Below are 17,320 nucleotides of genomic sequence, written 5' to 3'. Positions count from 1 at the left end.
AGCGAATCTAATTGTCTCGAGGAAAGATGAATGGAATCACATTTCCAAAGAATTCAGCCACCTCCAATCCTAGAGCTGTACAATCCGCAGACGCAGCTTGGGAGGGAGTGAACCAGCTCGGTGAACACACAGAGAGAGCTGAGCCTCAGCAAGAGGTCAGGCTTGAAGCTGGAGGGGCAGGCAGGTGCACAGCAGACAGTGGCAAGGCACTTGACCGTGGTCACAAATAATGAGTCCTAGCCCAGGTCTTTGGATGAAACAGCTGATGGTTGGGTTCTGGGGAAGAAGCAGGCACAACTCCGACTTGGTGGGTTTTAGTGTCCCTTCCCGCCTGTTAATGGAGAGCACTTCAGCACATTGCCTAACCTCAGAGACCAGTGGCCTCCTGTGCGTAGTGAGGCGGGTCATGTCTATTGCATCAGACTGTGCTGAACGCTGATTGATAGAAGTTGTCTCCCAAAGAACCTGGCAAACACTTAAGTAGGAGGCCCTCAATAATCATTGATTTTTTTTAGCCTTAAGATCATAGTATACAATGTTTACAATTAAGCTAACAAAGGGCGCCTGGGTGGCTCGGTCAGTTAAGTGTCCGACTTCAGCTCAGGTCAGGATCTTGCGGTTCTTGAATTCGAACCCCGCGTCGGGCTCTGTGCTGACAGCTCAGAGCCTGGAGCCTGCCTCGGATTCTGTGTCTCCCTCTCTCTCTGCCCCTTCCCCGCTCACACTCTGTCTCTCTGTCTCTCTCTCTCTCGCAGAAATAAATAAGCATAAAAAAATCATAAAATAAAATTAAGCTAACGTATAAATTAGCTGTGGAATCTCGCTAAGTGTAAGGAGCTTCTGTCTTTAAGAAATCTGCTACAATTCGGGGCGCCTGGGTGGCGCAGTCGGTTAAGCGTCCGACTTCAGCCAGGTCACGATCTCGCGGTCTGTGAGTTCGAGCCCCGCGTCAGGCTCTGGGCTGATGGCTCGGAGCCTGGAGCCTGTTTCCGATTCTGTGTCTCCCTCTCTCTCTGCCCCTCCCCCATTCATGCTATGTCTCTCTCTGTCCCAAAAATAAATAAAAACCATTGAAAAAAAAATTAAAAAAAAAAAAGATCTGCTACAATTTGATACAGAAAATGCTGAATTTTTAGGATTCCTTTAATGTATGCAGTTCCCACTAAACAGGGGGGTATAAATTCAAAAAGTCAACATAATTATGAAAGCGCCATAGAAAATGCTACAATTATGTTTCCTTTCTCCACCCTGTATGTTTTTTTGAGCACCTACTAAGTGCTCACACCCGAGACTGTGTAAATAGTCCCCGCTTGCACTGGCCCCCTTGGGTATGTATCGTGAACTTGGTATTTATACCACATTCACCGGGTGCCTCACTGACTCCATCTCATTCATCCTCCCGGCAGGTTGGAATGACAAGTAATGAGTATGATTATCTGCACTTTACAGCTGGCTCTACCAGCCGTGAGAGGAGCAAATTCATTTGCCAGAGGTCACCAAATCTCCATTTCCCAGGATTCAGTCCCGTGCTCATAAACATATCCATTATGCTATCACCTTGGAAGAGGAACGTAACAGTGGGAAGTTACAAAATGATTGCTTTCTGAATAAAGTCATTTCGCAGAGAAGTACTAGGTTAAACTTTATGCTAGAACAGTGAGAAATGAAAATTGTCCTTAAAGCTGTCCATTACGTGACATGTTAAATCCGCCCCATTACAAAGCGCGTGAAGTGTAAGTTGAAATGGTTTATTGATAACTTTCTATTCTCCTGGCTCTTTGTTTAAGCACTTAAAATGTAGTAAGATTTAAGATGCTTAAAGTTAGTGAAATACATAGTATGGGTACCTATATCCCTTAACAGACCTGCTCGTAAAAACAACTTCTCCACTGAAGGGGCATTACCCTGACTATTCTGCACATCCCGATGCAACAGAGCAATGTGACCCTTTGTCACTGGCCTGGTATATTTTCACTAGTATACTTTCCTATATCCAAGTTCACTGTCTCAGCCCCTCAGAATATATATTACAAATTGTAAGTATGGAAAATGTCACAAAATAACAATCTCAGGGCATTTAAAAATGCCCGAAGGTAGTGATTGACATCATTCAGCTATGTTCCAGAAATATGCTGTAGTTTCAATGACACTGTGAGCATCAGATATCTCTCTTTGTTGACTAGTCTCTACACTGGAAAATCAACACCAGCTTTCCCATAGATAGAAGAGATAACACTCCTTGAGAACATGACCCTTTGCTTCCAAAAAAGAACTGGAAAAGCGGATGGACAGGCACTTGTGTTTCCTTACTCTCTGATTAAATTAATAACCATTTAATCACTATTTATTAGGATGAGATCCAAAGGATATTTTTCTTCTCCAAAGTTGATACGTTGCATTTGTTATGCAAACACATAAGTGAAAATAAATCATGGAAAGGAAAATAAAAATCACTCCCAGATAAGAAAGTATCTTGGAGGGACATTAATATATTTAACCACATCTGCCACACAGTTCATTTTTATTTAAATATGCTAGAATGGTATTACAAGTGAAAAAGTATCACTAAAGAATATAGATATGGAAGATGCATAATGAAAAAAGCACAACCTATGACAAAATGTGAAGTATGCGAAAAGTGGTAACATTATTTACAGATGTTGAAATCATTTTTTTTTCTTCACTCAGACATCATCATCATCATCATCATCATCATCATCATTTTTTTTATTAGAGAACTGGTATATAATAAATTGTTAGTTTTCACCCATGTCATTAATTCCACAGGAAATGGCTTAGGTAATGGCAATGTTAACGTTCACCTACAAGACCCAGAAAGAGCGTTCACTACCTTTGACAATGAGCAACGAATGAAAAGATATATTAACTACACTTGACAATGAGTGACAAATCAGCAAATGTAATAGCTACATATTCACCAACATTATAGAGAAAACAGAAATCATTCAGAAGGCCTCATTGATATGATGAGGATTCCATGCCTATAACACCGGGACATGGGTTTGATTCCAGAACAGAGAAAGAACACTGGTCGTACCTGCACCAAGAACACTGCCTGGCTGCGGTAAGTTCTTAACAAATATTTATTGAGTGAAACATAAATTTTATAGCTTCTAATTCTGGAAATATATTTAATGGATAGGTATAATATCTTCCAGCAACTAGTTGATGCAGTAATTATCTATATGGTGTCTCTCAGTTTTGATTACATTTCTACATTCAGTTATGCTTCTAAAGGAAATAAAACACAATTTGAAATTAAATAAGTATTGGATTTTGATTTTCAGATGTATCTTTGCATGGCTAGTAGATTACCACACGAGTATAAATGTGGTCATTAGACTAGACAGTAGTTTTCTCAAATGTATTTTTACTGTATTAATTAGGTTGTTTAGGGACTCTTTTTTTTTTCGTTATAAAGTAAAATAAAATTCAGACCATAGGATATACTAGCCCCAGCATTTGTAAGAAGATAGATTAATTTTAGAATTTTCAGTTAAAAATAGTTCGTTGTGAACCTAAGTTCACCTCAACTTCTCAAGGACTTTTAGAGAAACATTTGCCGTGAAAACAATCTCTTCCATGTTGTTGTACCTGTATTGACATTTGTTGTCAAATTATTTAAGTCAACTTTCTATCGAGGACAGAATTTTATTTTTAAAACAAACAAGTGATGCATCTATGACCTTATTAATGCTGTCTGAAAACAAATGATAACGTTATGTAAACGTCGTATTTTAACACACCAACTTCTCAAAAAATAAATTTCCTTTCAAGAAAACTAAAAAGTACATTACAATTGAGTAGATTAATCAGTGTTCAGCCAAGAGTCATCTTTGTGCCTTTGACAATAGGAGATCTAGTTTCCTTTTTATGTTTACCTGCCTGTTTATTTTGATTAATATTTATAAGACCGAGGATTTCAAGTCTCATAGACCAGCAATTAGTTTTTCAAATAAATTTTGTGGATTAATATTTAAATAACGGCCATTCATTTACAAGTGTTCATTTACAGTTCTGATGGGATCAAAGGATTAGTCTTATGAAATTTAGGGAAAAAATAATGTCTGGTGGATACCCGTTACTCTGAAGTTCCAAATAGCTAACAAAGAAGTTCTAATAAGTCTTACTGAGAGCCTTAAATAAGCAGTGCAAAATAGAATGGAAAGTCCAAAAATTGTTTTTGTTGGTTTTTATTTTTCAGTGGTGCAAAAGGAAACATATAGCCTCATCAATAACCGTTAACAAAATAGTGCTATTTACAAGATGCAGCTTTAATACATCCCAAGTGGTATTTTTAAATATTGTGAAAGGTCATCAACAGAACTCTAAATATAGCCAACCAACTGTGACTTATACTGCTCGCATGATTTTTCTCCTTCAAAGAGTTACATGCAAAATAATCTAAAGAAGTAAAACATCTAAGATGCACCGCTTAAAAAAAAACTGCACGTACGTAGATGATATTTAACATATACACACATACACACAATGAGTTTACTCTTTTTGTACTTGTTTATTTTTAGCTGTCTCAATAAAATGTTTTTCCTCCCTGTGTTTTACTAAAACATGCCTATCTAGGAAGGAAAACAGATGTAGAATTGGACAACTACGTCTTGTTTGGGTTTTTTCCCTGTCAGGAAGAATTTATGATCATTGTCACACAATAAGAGAATCTAAGTGAAACAGACAATAAGTCAGGAAGCAATTGCTGGGAGACACTGCGGCTTTGGCATTCAGGATTTGGTTACTAAAACTTCATTTCATTAAGCCAAATAAGGATACAATATCCTTTCTTACACAAAAGTCCCCAGAATAATTGCAAAAATAAAAGGAGCAGTGTCATAGTGCGAGCAGAACCACAACAAACTAGTTTGTAAGAACCTTAAAACACCTTTCAAAAATATTCCTTAAATCCCAAACGGGGGAATCATGGTAAAATCACCACAACACATTTCCTTTTTCTTCCAATATTTTACCGATATGCAATAGTTATTCTGATCAAACTTTCCACAGAGCATCTATCATTCCAAGAAGTCAGTGTTACACTAAATATTAATCTCAGACATTTTCCCTAAATTAACGACGTTTATTGAAATTGAATTTTCCTTAATAAGAGACATACATGTTATTCATGGAACCTAACGAAGATTAAATAGGAAAATAATTTATGCAGAGTTTCTTTTTTTACTTCATATTTTGCCTCTGAATCTATCCTTACGTATATTCTTGCATCTTCTCGGGCAATAAAAGAAGATAATTTTAAAAAATGAATACTCAGCCTACACAAACCTTTACAACGTGCTTCTCTTGGGAAGCTGTGGTCTTTCTGTGCAGAACCAGATTGACAAAATTTAGTGGTGAAATAGTTCCAGGGATTACCTCCTTATGCCCACATTAATCCCAATTTTTACGTAAAAAGATTTAGAGCCAAATGTTTGACTTTTTCACAACAGAAAAATGTTTCATTTTAAGTACCGACTTTAAAACTCACTTCTGGGAACATCGTAAAATGATAGTTAGGGGTCATAGTAACTACCAAAACACCACTTCCAAGTCTTGGTACAGTCACATCAAGCAAAATTTTTCATATAAACAGTTTGCAGTATCTTTCCCCAAGTATGTGCCAGTATTTTAAGAGTTCATCGCGCCCAGGTACCCGCCCGGTGCTAAAGTCTAGTAAGAGATGCAACCATAAACAAAAACCTGCCACTGTACAGCTTATATCACTTATAAAATGTATTCCAATTGGAAGAAAGTGGCCCAGACACAGACAGAAAGGCAGGGGGATGGAGTTCCTGGAGGAACTGGCCTTTCTTTTTGAAACAGAGCACTCAAGACAGCAACAAGTAGCCGCGGCAGTAAAGTTTTCCTGCGGGCTCTCACGCCTCACGTTAATGAGAACGCGCGCAAGACTGCAGGCTACGGTCTCTCTGCACATTGTGTGCTCAGGAAGAGCCTAGAAGCAACAGCATAACTTGTACCTTTCAGGAAGTTCACGCATTAATAAGAAACTCTCCTGGCCAGCGGCGCCAGAAGCCAGGACTAATGGGAAGGCTCTCCCTTCTCTCTGGGCACTGGGGACGGGCTGACCACCAGGGCTGGCCATACCCCTCCTCTCCTAGAATAAAGTGCCCATTGTCTCACACTGTACTAATTGTGAGAAAACAGCCCCTGTAGTAAGCATAATAATTACCAAAGCGAGCCAGCAAAAGCAGTCAAGACTTAAATGAAAGGGGCAGAAGAAAGGAAGGAACAGAAGAGAAAAGAAAAGAAGAGAAAAGAAAAGGAAGGAAGAAAAATAAATAAATGTTCAGACGAATTAGCGCAAGGATGAATTTAATATTCATACTGGAATGCTTGCCTGCGGAAGGTTTGCCCATTCATGTCACGACTATTGCATACAAGAGACCATTGTCCGCACAACAGAAATCAGTAGATTGAAAATTTTCACATAGCACTTTTTTGATGTGAAAGGTTCTCTTTCCCAAAACTATGGCCCCTAATCCCAGCATTCTGATCAAAGAAAGTTCCGACTTCTCTCCTCTCAACATTATTTTAAAAGTTGAATCACAGAACTCCTCAAGGTCCTGAATTTATATGCCTTTTTATTCCTCTTCCCCAAATTTGCAGCTGGACAAATATGGGGATAAAAAAAAAACCCACAACCCAGCAACAACAAACCCACACACATTTGCCAGAGCAAAGAAAAATAATGAACTGAATATGCATATCCTCATTAACTAAATTTAATTACGCTGAGTGGCATAGTAATCAGTGGCTGCTCCAGTTACAGTATTCATTGAAAGGGAGGTGGATTCCAAATTAAGGCGAAGCGTGGGGGACAGTCGCATACTGATGAGGGAGCTGCACACAACATGATACAATACACTATCTAAATCACTATTCAGAGAAGCCGAAGAAAGAAGTACATTACTCTGTTTTAAGACCAATGCAAGAACAATTAGCCAAGAAGGCTCCAGTCCCCCACTGACTCTGCCCCACCTCCATACATTTCGCACCAGCCAGCCTGGGGCCCGACCATACCATCTATATTTTTCTTTTTCTTTTTCTTTTTTTTTTAAAGTGAACAAAAACTCACACTGCCTTAAAAAAAAAAAAAAAAAGAAGGGCCTATGTCCCTGGCCACAATAGCAGGGAAATCCTATCCAGCCCACTGGCGTGCGAAGGCACCCCAGGCTCCCACAACTTGAGCTTGAACTTTCCGCAGGCAGCGAACTTTATAACACGTGTGCGTGGAACAATAAAGGAGGAGCTCAAAAGAAAGGAGGGGGGAGGTTTAGGGGGTGGGAGGAAAAAAAAATGTTAACACGCCAAACTTACCATCCACCAGGTCCTGGCTGACATGTCATAACATAGCTGCCATTTTATGGAGCTGTCCGATGTTTTCCCAGCCATTATGCTGTTAGCAATCTTCATCAGATGCAGCTCAATGGAAGATAAGACACCTAATCAAGGAAACGTCGGCGGTGGCTTTCTGGACTACATGTAGGCCAATCCTTATCACACTGCATCATGGGAAAACCTTCTTTATTAGCAGGAGGAACTGGAACCTCACAGATAGAAAGACAAGGATCAGTTCTTTTGCTTTTTTTTTTTTTTTTTTTTTTTTTTTTGGTCTAAAGGGATTGGTGAAAGTAGCTAGCGTTCTTTGTGTATCATGTGTACAAGAGTTAAGTATCTTGCAAGTGGGCGGCTAACTGCCTTGCTGGGCTATGCGGACTAAAGTTTATTTGCATTCTTCTCTGTTGTATATTGTTTGACATGGTCCATGGTCCTTGCGGAGCAGATGAAGGGAGGGGAGAGGGGTGGGAGGGAGTGAGGAAAGAGGGAGCCGTAATTGCTCAGAATTAATATCTGCCCCAACAAAGACATAACAGTTTGGTTGACACGGTCGGAACGTGGTTCAGATGTCACTGCACGCGGACGTGCACGCGTGCGCGCGCGCACACACACACACACACACACACACACACAGTGGAACACACAGGTAGCAGCAGCTGGATTCAGCCGAGGTTGCCAAAGGCTACAAACTCCACTCCCATGCTGGACATATGGAAGCAGTTTAACTCTTTGAAATCACTGTTCAAGAAGAGCGGTGCAGTCTGCAAGGATAAATCAGCCTTGAGAACAGCTTCTCCGTCAGGCCTGGCACTCACTCCCCCGCCCTGAAGATGGCCTAGAAACGTTATTTGCTTCATCCCGGGAAGACTTGGTAAAAACGACGAGGGAAGGGCAGTGTTTGCCCATAATCCTGACTCTAGACTGAATTCCTCACCGTCCCTCTCTGTCCTGCACTTGGAGGGGAATTCGTTTTCTCCTCAACACTGATCATTTTTTGCTTCACCCTGAAATCTCAACTCGTTCTTCCAATCAGCACACGCAGAAAGCAGGAAGGGACATGTACTAATAAGACAAGGGCTCTGCATAGCCTTTCTTCTTTTTCTAGAGAGTAAAACTCTGGCTCCTGCGGGGAGAAGCTTAGAGTCATGTCCCCACAATCAGCAATCCAGGCTAGGACAAGCAGATGGATTCCTGCCCTTTCTTTTGCTGAAATATGAAAAGGCAAGGGCGATGCTGATTTTCGGGACCCCTACGGCACAGCCTCAACACAAGCGACCTCGTTCGGGGCGTGTTGTTATTTTTCGTCGGTGTGCACCACTAGGATTCTCCAAATGACTTGTAGGCTTAGAAGTTACATTTGCTGCAGACCATTTAAAAAAGGACACAGTCCTATTTGATTCAACCAAAGTGAAGGGGAAAAAAACTGCCGTATTACCGGCTATTTCTTTTCTCTGCATGCAGTTTGTGTGAGACCGCAAAGGTGACTCGTTTCGGCCTGTGAACTCCAAAGATGAAAAGCAAGGGCCGTGGAGAGCTCTGTCCTTCGGGTGTTTTTATATTCATGAAGGGTGGGGCGGGGGAGGCTGTTGTCAGACGGGACAGGAGCTCACGGTGGCCCGACTCTGGGCCAGCAGCAAAATAACCCGCTCTCCACGGAAGGGGCTGATCCTCTCATGGTGGGGGGGACTCTGGTTTCTCCTTGTTTTTGTTCTGTTTATTCTCAGGCGAGTGGGGGGTGGAGGGGACTGGATGCCCCACCCTGGCCTCTGCCTTTGAAGCCCTCCCCCTCCGCCCCCCATGATCTTCATGCTTCCTTTCTTCTCTTTCTCTCCACCCCATTCTTCAATCCTATTTCTTTCTTTTGAGCAAGGATCGGAGAGCAAGCGCACCACTGGAAATCGTGGTTTCCAGTTTGGATTTGCTCAGGTAACCACAGCCCTGCTGAGGGCCTACTGTGTGCCGGGCCAGCCCACTGTACACACTGGAGCTGCAGATTCATGAGATACGATCTCATTCACGTCCCAACTGCCTTCCCCCAAAGCTGCCACAGGCAGGAGGAAGTCCGGCTTCTGTGGCAGGGGTGGGGGGAAGGGGTGGGCCCAGGTAGGCACTTCCACAGGCTGCTCAGGGCCAGCAGCCCTCTGGAGCCCAGCACCTCATATGCATTTCCAGAACATTCTTTGGGGGTATTGTGTGGGCCTGGAGGTGAGGCCAGTGAAGCTTCCACGTTTCCTCCCTTTCCTCTGCAATCAGACCTTGCCATGACCCCCCTCTCTCGTGGCTCTAGGTGGAAGGAAGACCGCCATCTACCTTTCTCGACTGCACGGCTTCCCCGGGGCTCTTTGGGGGCAGAGTCCAACTTCAGGCTGGGTTGAGAACACTGCTTAGCCCACAAACACTTTCCTGCCTGCCTCGGAATCCTTTTAACACTTAGCACATTGCACAACTCCTACACAGGTGTATCTGCTGAGAGGGTCCGTTGTCACCGTCACCGTGGGGACACTTCTGCTGATTAGTGGCAAATGGTGAAAGATAACAAAGGAAGTGGGAAGGAGAAGCCGGTGGAGAGGCCGCGGCACTTATGTACAAATGGGTGAACCGTGGGGAACAAAGAGACTGGGATAGAAATAACAAATCTGTGCACTTCATTTGCCCGGCTGGGGAACGCCAGAGGCCTGGTGATGGGGGATTCTTGGCAGAGCTAGAAAGGAAGCGGATTCCGGATTGGGGTGGTATACAAGACACATGCCCAGGGGCTGACCACTCACCATCTGGGGTCCTGGGGAATGTCTTTCATTGAGAGCGAAACTTCAGGGCAAGCACGTCTAGTTCATAAATGGGAGACACCAGGCAAACTGGGCTCACAAGTGGAAGCCAGTGTGACTGGATTCATTAGCTAAAAAAATCTCACCTGAGAGAGGTTGAAGGCCTAACTAGATGTTAAAACATATGGGGCATCTGGGTGGCTCAGTCAGTTAAGCATCTGACTCTTGATTTCAGCTCAGGTCATGATCTCATGGTTCTTGAGAGAGAGCCCTGCATCAGGGCTTGGAATCCTCTCTCTCCCTCTCTCTCTGCCCCTCCTCTGCTTGGACGTGCTCTCTCTCTCTCAAAATAAATAATAAAAATATATGAATTAGACTCCTAAATCACTAATGAATAACGAGGAAGCTTTGTGGGGAGTTTAGTAGGTGTTACAACCCACTTGACTTACCTCCCTAACATACCCCTAATCTCAGGGAGTTTTTGCCCCAAACTCCTCTCTCCAAAGCATGTGCCCTTGCCCTGTGTTTTCTCCCTGACTTCTAGTCTCCCCTCCTGTGTTTTCAGCCACCTAGCCATCTCCCCCAAGTTCCACACCTCACCCAGCAAAACAAAAGCTTGTAAAAAAGCCAAATCTTTAGCCCAAAGTAAATGGGCTAAACCAATCATTGCTCAGTTATGCTCTGAATGCTTTGATTTCTCCCTCATTGGCAAATAAACTGGGGATCAGCCTAGACCTGAGCAAGAGGACGTTAATCCTTGCAGACAGGTTACCATACATCCCACACCGCCTTCAAGGATTCACTGTCCTTTTTTCTTTGAGGGGCAGCATGGTTGTGGTCAATGGCTTTGACTCAGAAGCCTGTGGCCAGGATTCAAACCACAGTGTTGTTACCTATCAAGAGTGTGGCCAGAGGCAGGTGGGTTAACTTCTGTGCCTCAGTGTTCTCACCTGGAAAATGGAATTAGTAAACATAAAGTACCTTATAATTGACATGAGGATTACAGCAGTTACTATAAGTACCTAACACAGTACCCTGATGGATAAGAGCTATGTATGTGGTCGTTGCCATTATGCCTTATTTACAGATAAGGACATCGAGGCCCATAATTTGACCCAAATCATATAGCCAGTAATTAAGGGGGAGTGAGAGCAGGGAAGGAAGAAATAACTAAAAAGAGAGATAAACATAAAAAAGAGAGTGATAAAGATAACCAGAGAAAGTAGAGGTAGAAATAGAGGTGAGGAGAGGGAAAACGAGAAGAAAGGACAGAATGAGAAAGAAAACATGAACCCTTCTGCTCTCCACAGTGCTTTGTAGGGCCCCCAACCCACTGGGCTGGCGTTCACCCAACCTTAGGGTTCTTGCTGGCTTCTCGCCCATCCCCCCAGGCTGTGAGGTTGGCCTAAATCCCATCGGGATCCATGGATGGGAGTGATCACTACTCAGGGCTCTTGACTCATGGAAGCCCACAAGTTTAGATGCGATTTGGAGAATTACTTCCTTAAACTATTTTACTGTGATTTATTTCAATGTTTAGCTTTTTGACCCCAATGATCAACTCTACCCTGAGTGCGTGAGCCCTTTGCTCAGGAGCGCAGCAACAGATTGTAGTGCGGTGTGCAGAGAGAAGCGCCCCCGGGTGGGGATTTCGTCCCCGGTCCTTGTCTGCCACTTGCTAGCTGTACAGTTTGGAACTAGTCTCACTGTCAACTTCGGTTCTGGGTACCCAAAAGAGGGGTTGAAAATAGCCTCCTTCAATGCAAGGATTAAGACTGCACAAACCTCCATTCCAAGCTGTAGTTATTATCAAAATCGGTCTAAATTTTAGTTCTGGTGTTACCTGTTCCCCTCCATCTTCAAGGTCAGGGACCTGAGACCTCCCTGCCAGGCACACAGATGATCAATGGAAGGGCTAGAATTCAACCTTTGCCCTCTCCCCTCTTCAGCTAGCACTTCTTCCCCCCTTACTACCACATGCATGACTGAATTTAGACAGTGGTGACACTGTGGTGGCAGAGAGTTACTAGGGAAAAGAGAAGAGCAGGCGTTGGGTGTGCAGGCTGATGGAAGGAGGGCCCTGAGGTGATGCGTGGTGGATCCAAAATGGAAAACGAAGGGAGGCCGGCAAGTCCAGATAATATTAGGGAGAGAATATTAGCCTTAAGAACCTGTTTCGAATAGCCAGGCACGTGACCCAGTCACTTACCCAGACCTGGCAGCAAGAGGCCAGGCTCCTGTCAGGGAACTTTGGTGAACCCGTCACTGGGCCCCTGGCAAGCAGGAGGGCAACAGAGAGGAGAATGTGCCGCATGGGGGGAGGAATGGGGCAAAGAACTATTAAATCAGTCTCATCTCTTCCGAGGGAGGCTGCCCCAGTTTTCTAAGATCTCTGAGGATTCAGGGAGAGGTCTGTGACACGTGGCCATTTTCTGAGCCGTGCCCTGCCCCAGCCCCAGGCACAGTCAGCATGCACCGCAATCCCCCTGCATCAGAGCCCACATGATCTGAGCTCCGCAGAGAAGAGACGGGGCCAATGTGTGAACGACGAGGGTTTCCTGCCCCTCGGGCCACCGAGACCATCCAAGCAGCCCACTACCCTCTTCAGTGGCCCACCTTCACCATCACCCTTCGGTGACGATGTCTGAAGGCAGTCAGTGGCCATTCGGTATCTTCCTTTGGAAGGAAGCCCAGACTGGGCTGATCCCATGCCATGGGGGATGCGTGGGTACTTGGAAAGACCCAGCTCCCCACCACCTGCAGCAACGGCTTCTCGTTGCCTTCCACCACCGCCCCTGTGCCCTGACCTTCACTGATCTCACCCATCCCTCATGGCTCCCAAAGGAATGCCCCAGTCCTGTCCAGCACGCTCAACAAAAGACTGTTTTGGGGACAAGTAGGCAGACCTCCCAAACAAGGAGACTGAGCACTTTAAAGAATGGAAACAACCAGTTATTAAAGCTGGAGTCATACCAGGACTGATCCACCTACAGCTTTTCCCAAAGACAGGTGTTTGTTTCCAGAGAAGAGTCATTGGATTAAAACCAGGAACAGAGGCTGAGCTTCTCTTAGAACATGCCTTTTTTTTTTTTTTTTTTTTTTACTTTCCTCAAGCAAGTTTCTAAAAAATGCTACATTTTCTGAACATAAGTGTTTGAAATATTTTCTCTTTTTATGTAGCTGTTTACAAGAATGTGTGGCAGGTCTGGCCACCGAATTGGGATGATTTTTTTTTTTTTTTTACTTTACTCTCAATAAAGAAAAGGGGACTGCTGGATAGCACGATCCCATCTCTGATAAACAATTCAACTGTGTCTGTTTATTTATTTATGCATAGAAAACATGTTAGAAGAATATTGACTTGATTATCAGTGGAGGGGAACTTTCACTTTATCTACCTTCATACTCCTAGAAATTTCATAATGATTGTACATTGCATTTATAAATAAAAACAAAAAGTAAGGTGAAGGGTGCAGGGGACCTCCCTGAACCTTTTTTTTTTCAACTTCCTGTGAGCGTGCAATTATTTCAAAATGAGAAATTGAAAAAAGAAAAGCAAGTAAAAAATACATTCCCATCTAAATGTTTGAACTGCTGAACACTGATGCCGGGAATGGATCCTCTATAGAGGATTGCCTGGTTCTAGAAACATCCCTAGTCCATGGAATTCTAATAGCACTCTGTCTTCGTGCTTTCAGAAACCGCGGAGAATAAGCTACAAAAAAAAAAAAAAAAAAAAAAGGTGCAGTGAGGGCAGTGTAACAATATCTTGCCATGTTGCCCCTTTCCAACAAGGCAAGTCTTGCCAAGAGATACGCAAGTTTCACAACTAAGGCGCCTCAGAACGCTCAGCCCGGTGCAGGTTGAACATATGAATAACACAGATAAACATGAAACCCCCCAAACCTTGATGGAAAGCGGTGATAGGCGGCCTGGAGTGCCCTCCAGTGTAAAAGTTCTTAGGAAGAAACAAAGACACCTGCAGGTTTCTTAAGTGCTGAGTCAAAGTCCCCTACTGCGGGTCTCCTTCCGGGCAGGGTTATCTCTCTGAGGCCGCCATTAAGAGACAAATCTCCCTGTACCCTGACACCTTCCTCCTCCACTCCCCTGCTCTATTTTTTGCCACACACACATTGTGAAGACAAGCAATAGTGGCCCTAATGAACTCGGGGAGGTGACAAAGGGAAAAAGAAGGCCCCCAAAAGCAATCGAGGGGTGAGTGGTGTGGATTTGGATTGGGGGAAGGAGGGCAGGGTGGGTGGGTGGCAAGACTTTCATGGTTTCACTTGCTTTGGCCGGGCCTCATTTCTCCAGCAGATATTTATTGCTTACGTGTCAAGTGCCGGGCACCGTACTAGGTGCTGATGAGCAAAAATACACACTTGCCTTATGCTGGAGTTGCTTATAGTTGGAGGTGCGGAGATGATATCAATCACATGTTCACACAGGTAAATACGGAATGACATCTATGAAGGGTGCTTCAAGGGAGCGTTACTATGAACATGTATAACTGGGAAGGCAGTTGGTTTGCAAGAATCGGGGAAATTGGGAAAGGCTTCCCTGAAGTGACCAAAGAGCTGGGCAGTATTCCCCACGATACCGTTCAAGGCAAGGATACTTCTCTTCATTTGACAATATTGCCAGTCAAGGACCAGAACACATTTGTCCCAGAGTTAAGGTGCTGGGGCTTGGAGTCAGAACCAGGTCTGTCACACTCTAAAACCAAGAACTGGTCCCGTAGGTCACGCTGCTTTTATCTCAGAAGCTCTGATTATGTCTCAGGTTCTGGTCTCCCTTAGAACCAGCCGACGGGGTGATCCCCTTCTGAGACTGGAAGAAGGAGGGATAAAAGGAAACTCACCATGTTCTTCATTTTCTTAAAACAGTTCGGTCTTAGGAAAATGAAGGTTAGGACAAGACAGTTCTGCTGAGGGCCCCCTAAAACTCTTCCTCTTACAGCACTCTCCAGAGAACTATAACCTGTAACGATAGGGCTCCTGTTGCCCTTTATTATCCTAATAAAAGTTTCACTGAGAAGTGCCTGGGTGGCTCAGTCGGTCAAGCGTCTGACTTTGGCTCAGATCATGATCTCTCAGTTCATGAGTTCGAACCCCACGTCGGGCTCTGTGCTGACAGCTTGGAGCCGGCTCCGTATTCTGTGTCTTCTTCTCTCTCTAACCCTCCCCCTCTCATGTTCCTGTCTCTGTCCCAAAAATAATAAGTAAACCTTAAAAAATTTTTTCATTTAGGTAATTTACATATGGTGTCCTGTACAAATCTTAAGCGATGAATTTTTACAATTGTATCCACGTGTATAATCCCCATTCCTATTAAGATGTAGAATATTTTCAATGACCTGAAAACCTCTCCATTGCTCTCTCCAAGGTACATCTATTCCCCTGCCCCCCAGGGCACACACAACCCCTGTTATGATTTCTATCACCGTTTATATGTGCCCCTTCTGGAAATTCATATGTATGGGGGTGCTTGTGTTGCTCAGTCGGGTAGGGTCCAGCTTCAGCTCAGATCATGATCTCATAGCTCATGAGTTCAAGCCCTGCGTCAGGCTCTATACTAACAGCTCAGAGCCTGGAGCCTGCTTCAGATTCTGTCTCAGTCTCTCTATGACTGTCTCTCTCTCAAAGGTAAATACGTATTTAAAAAAAAAAAAACAAACTTAAAAAAATAAATTCCTATGTATGGAATCATGTAGTATCTATTCTTTTGTGGGTGGCTTCTTTCACTCAACATGATGTTTTTGAGATTTATCCATGTTATTGTCACTTTTTGTTGCTGAATCACATTCTATTTTGTGAATATACCACAATTTGTTTATCCTTTCTCCTGTTAATGGACATTTGGGTTGCTTCCAGGTTTTTGACTATTATGAGAAAAGCTATGAACATTCATGGACAAATCGTTTTGTGGGCATGTTTGTATTTCTTTTGGGTAAATAAGCAATGGAATTCTTTGGTCATAGATAGATGCATAATTAGCTGAATTAAAAAGACCTTCCAGGGGCACCTGGATGGCTCAGGCGGTTCAGCATCTGACTCTGGATATCCAAACAGGTCATGATCTCACAGCTCGTGAGTTCAAGTCCCAAGTCGGGCTCTGTGCCAGCAATGCAGATTCTCCCTTTCTCCTTTTCTCTCTGCCTCTCCCCTGCTCACCCACCCTCTCTTTCTGTCTCTCAAAATAAATAACGACACTTTAAGAAACAAACAAAAAACTTCCATTCAGTTTTCCAGAATGGTTTTATCCTTTTACACACCTGTAAATAACATACAAAAGTTCCAGTTCCATATTCTTGTCAACTCTTGGTGTTGTCAGACTTTTTAACTTTAGCCCTTTGGGTGGATGTGTAAAGGTATCTCAATTGGTATAATGTGCATGACTGATGACTAATAATTTTGAGCCCCTTTTCATGTGGCCATTTGTAGTTCCTCCTTCATAAAATGTCTAAGTCTAATGTCTATTTTTAAATCAACTTCTCTTTTTACTATTGAGATGTAGAAGTCTTTTGTGCATTCTGGAGACAAGTTCTTTGTTAGATACCTGCATTGTGAATATTTCTTACAGTCCACAGCTTCTTTTTTTTTTTTTAATTTTTTTAATGTTTACTTACTTTTGAGAGAGAGAGAAAGAGCACGAGCAGCAGAGGGGCAGAGAGTAAGGGAGACACAGAATCTGAAGCAGGATCCAGGCTCTGAGCTGTCAGCCCAGAGTGCACACGGGGCTCAAACCCACAAACTGTGAGATCATGGCCTAACCCGAAGCCAGACGCTTAAATGACTAAGCCACCCAGGCACCCACGTAGCTTCTTTATTCATTTTCATAATAATGTTTTTAATTTTGATAAAGTCCAAAATATCAGCTTTTCTTCTCACAGTTATTGCCTTCTATTTCCTATCTAAGAAAACTTGGTTTACCCAAAGGCCACAAAGATATTTTCTGATGAATTTTTATATTTTGGTCGATGATTCATCTGAAATTAATTTTTGTGTATGGTGTGCGATAAGGATCAGTGTTTTTGTTTTTCATATTGATATCCTATTGTTCCAGAACCATTCGTTGAAAAGACTTTCCATTCTCCATTGCATTGCTTCTGTGCCTTCGGCAAAACTCGTTTGGCCTTATTCATGTGGACCAATGTCTGGACTCTGTAT

General features: G+C 43.3%; 1 protein-coding gene across 8 annotated transcripts in view; it reads right to left on the bottom strand.

Annotated features, from left to right (window-relative positions):
* The window catches only part of NFIB (nuclear factor I B), a 458,972-nt gene extending 451,488 nt beyond the window's left edge, over positions 1–7,484 (bottom strand). For 2 of the 8 annotated variants that reach the window (XM_058695324.1, XM_058695325.1), the window contains exon 1: positions 7,366–7,484. In XM_058695324.1, the coding sequence (XP_058551307.1) occupies positions 7,366–7,461 (96 nt within the window). In that variant the 5' untranslated portion in view covers positions 7,462–7,484. The remainder of the gene's footprint in view (positions 1–7,365) is intronic. The other 6 variants (XM_058695329.1, XM_058695331.1, XM_058695334.1 and 3 more) reach the window with 4 other exon arrangements.
* Between the last annotated feature and the right edge of the window lie 9,836 nt (positions 7,485–17,320).

Source organism: Neofelis nebulosa, chromosome 12 (genome assembly GCF_028018385.1).
Source record: "Neofelis nebulosa isolate mNeoNeb1 chromosome 12, mNeoNeb1.pri, whole genome shotgun sequence".
NCBI lineage: Eukaryota > Metazoa > Chordata > Mammalia > Carnivora > Felidae > Neofelis > Neofelis nebulosa.
This window is presented reverse-complemented; position numbering and strand designations above follow the sequence as displayed.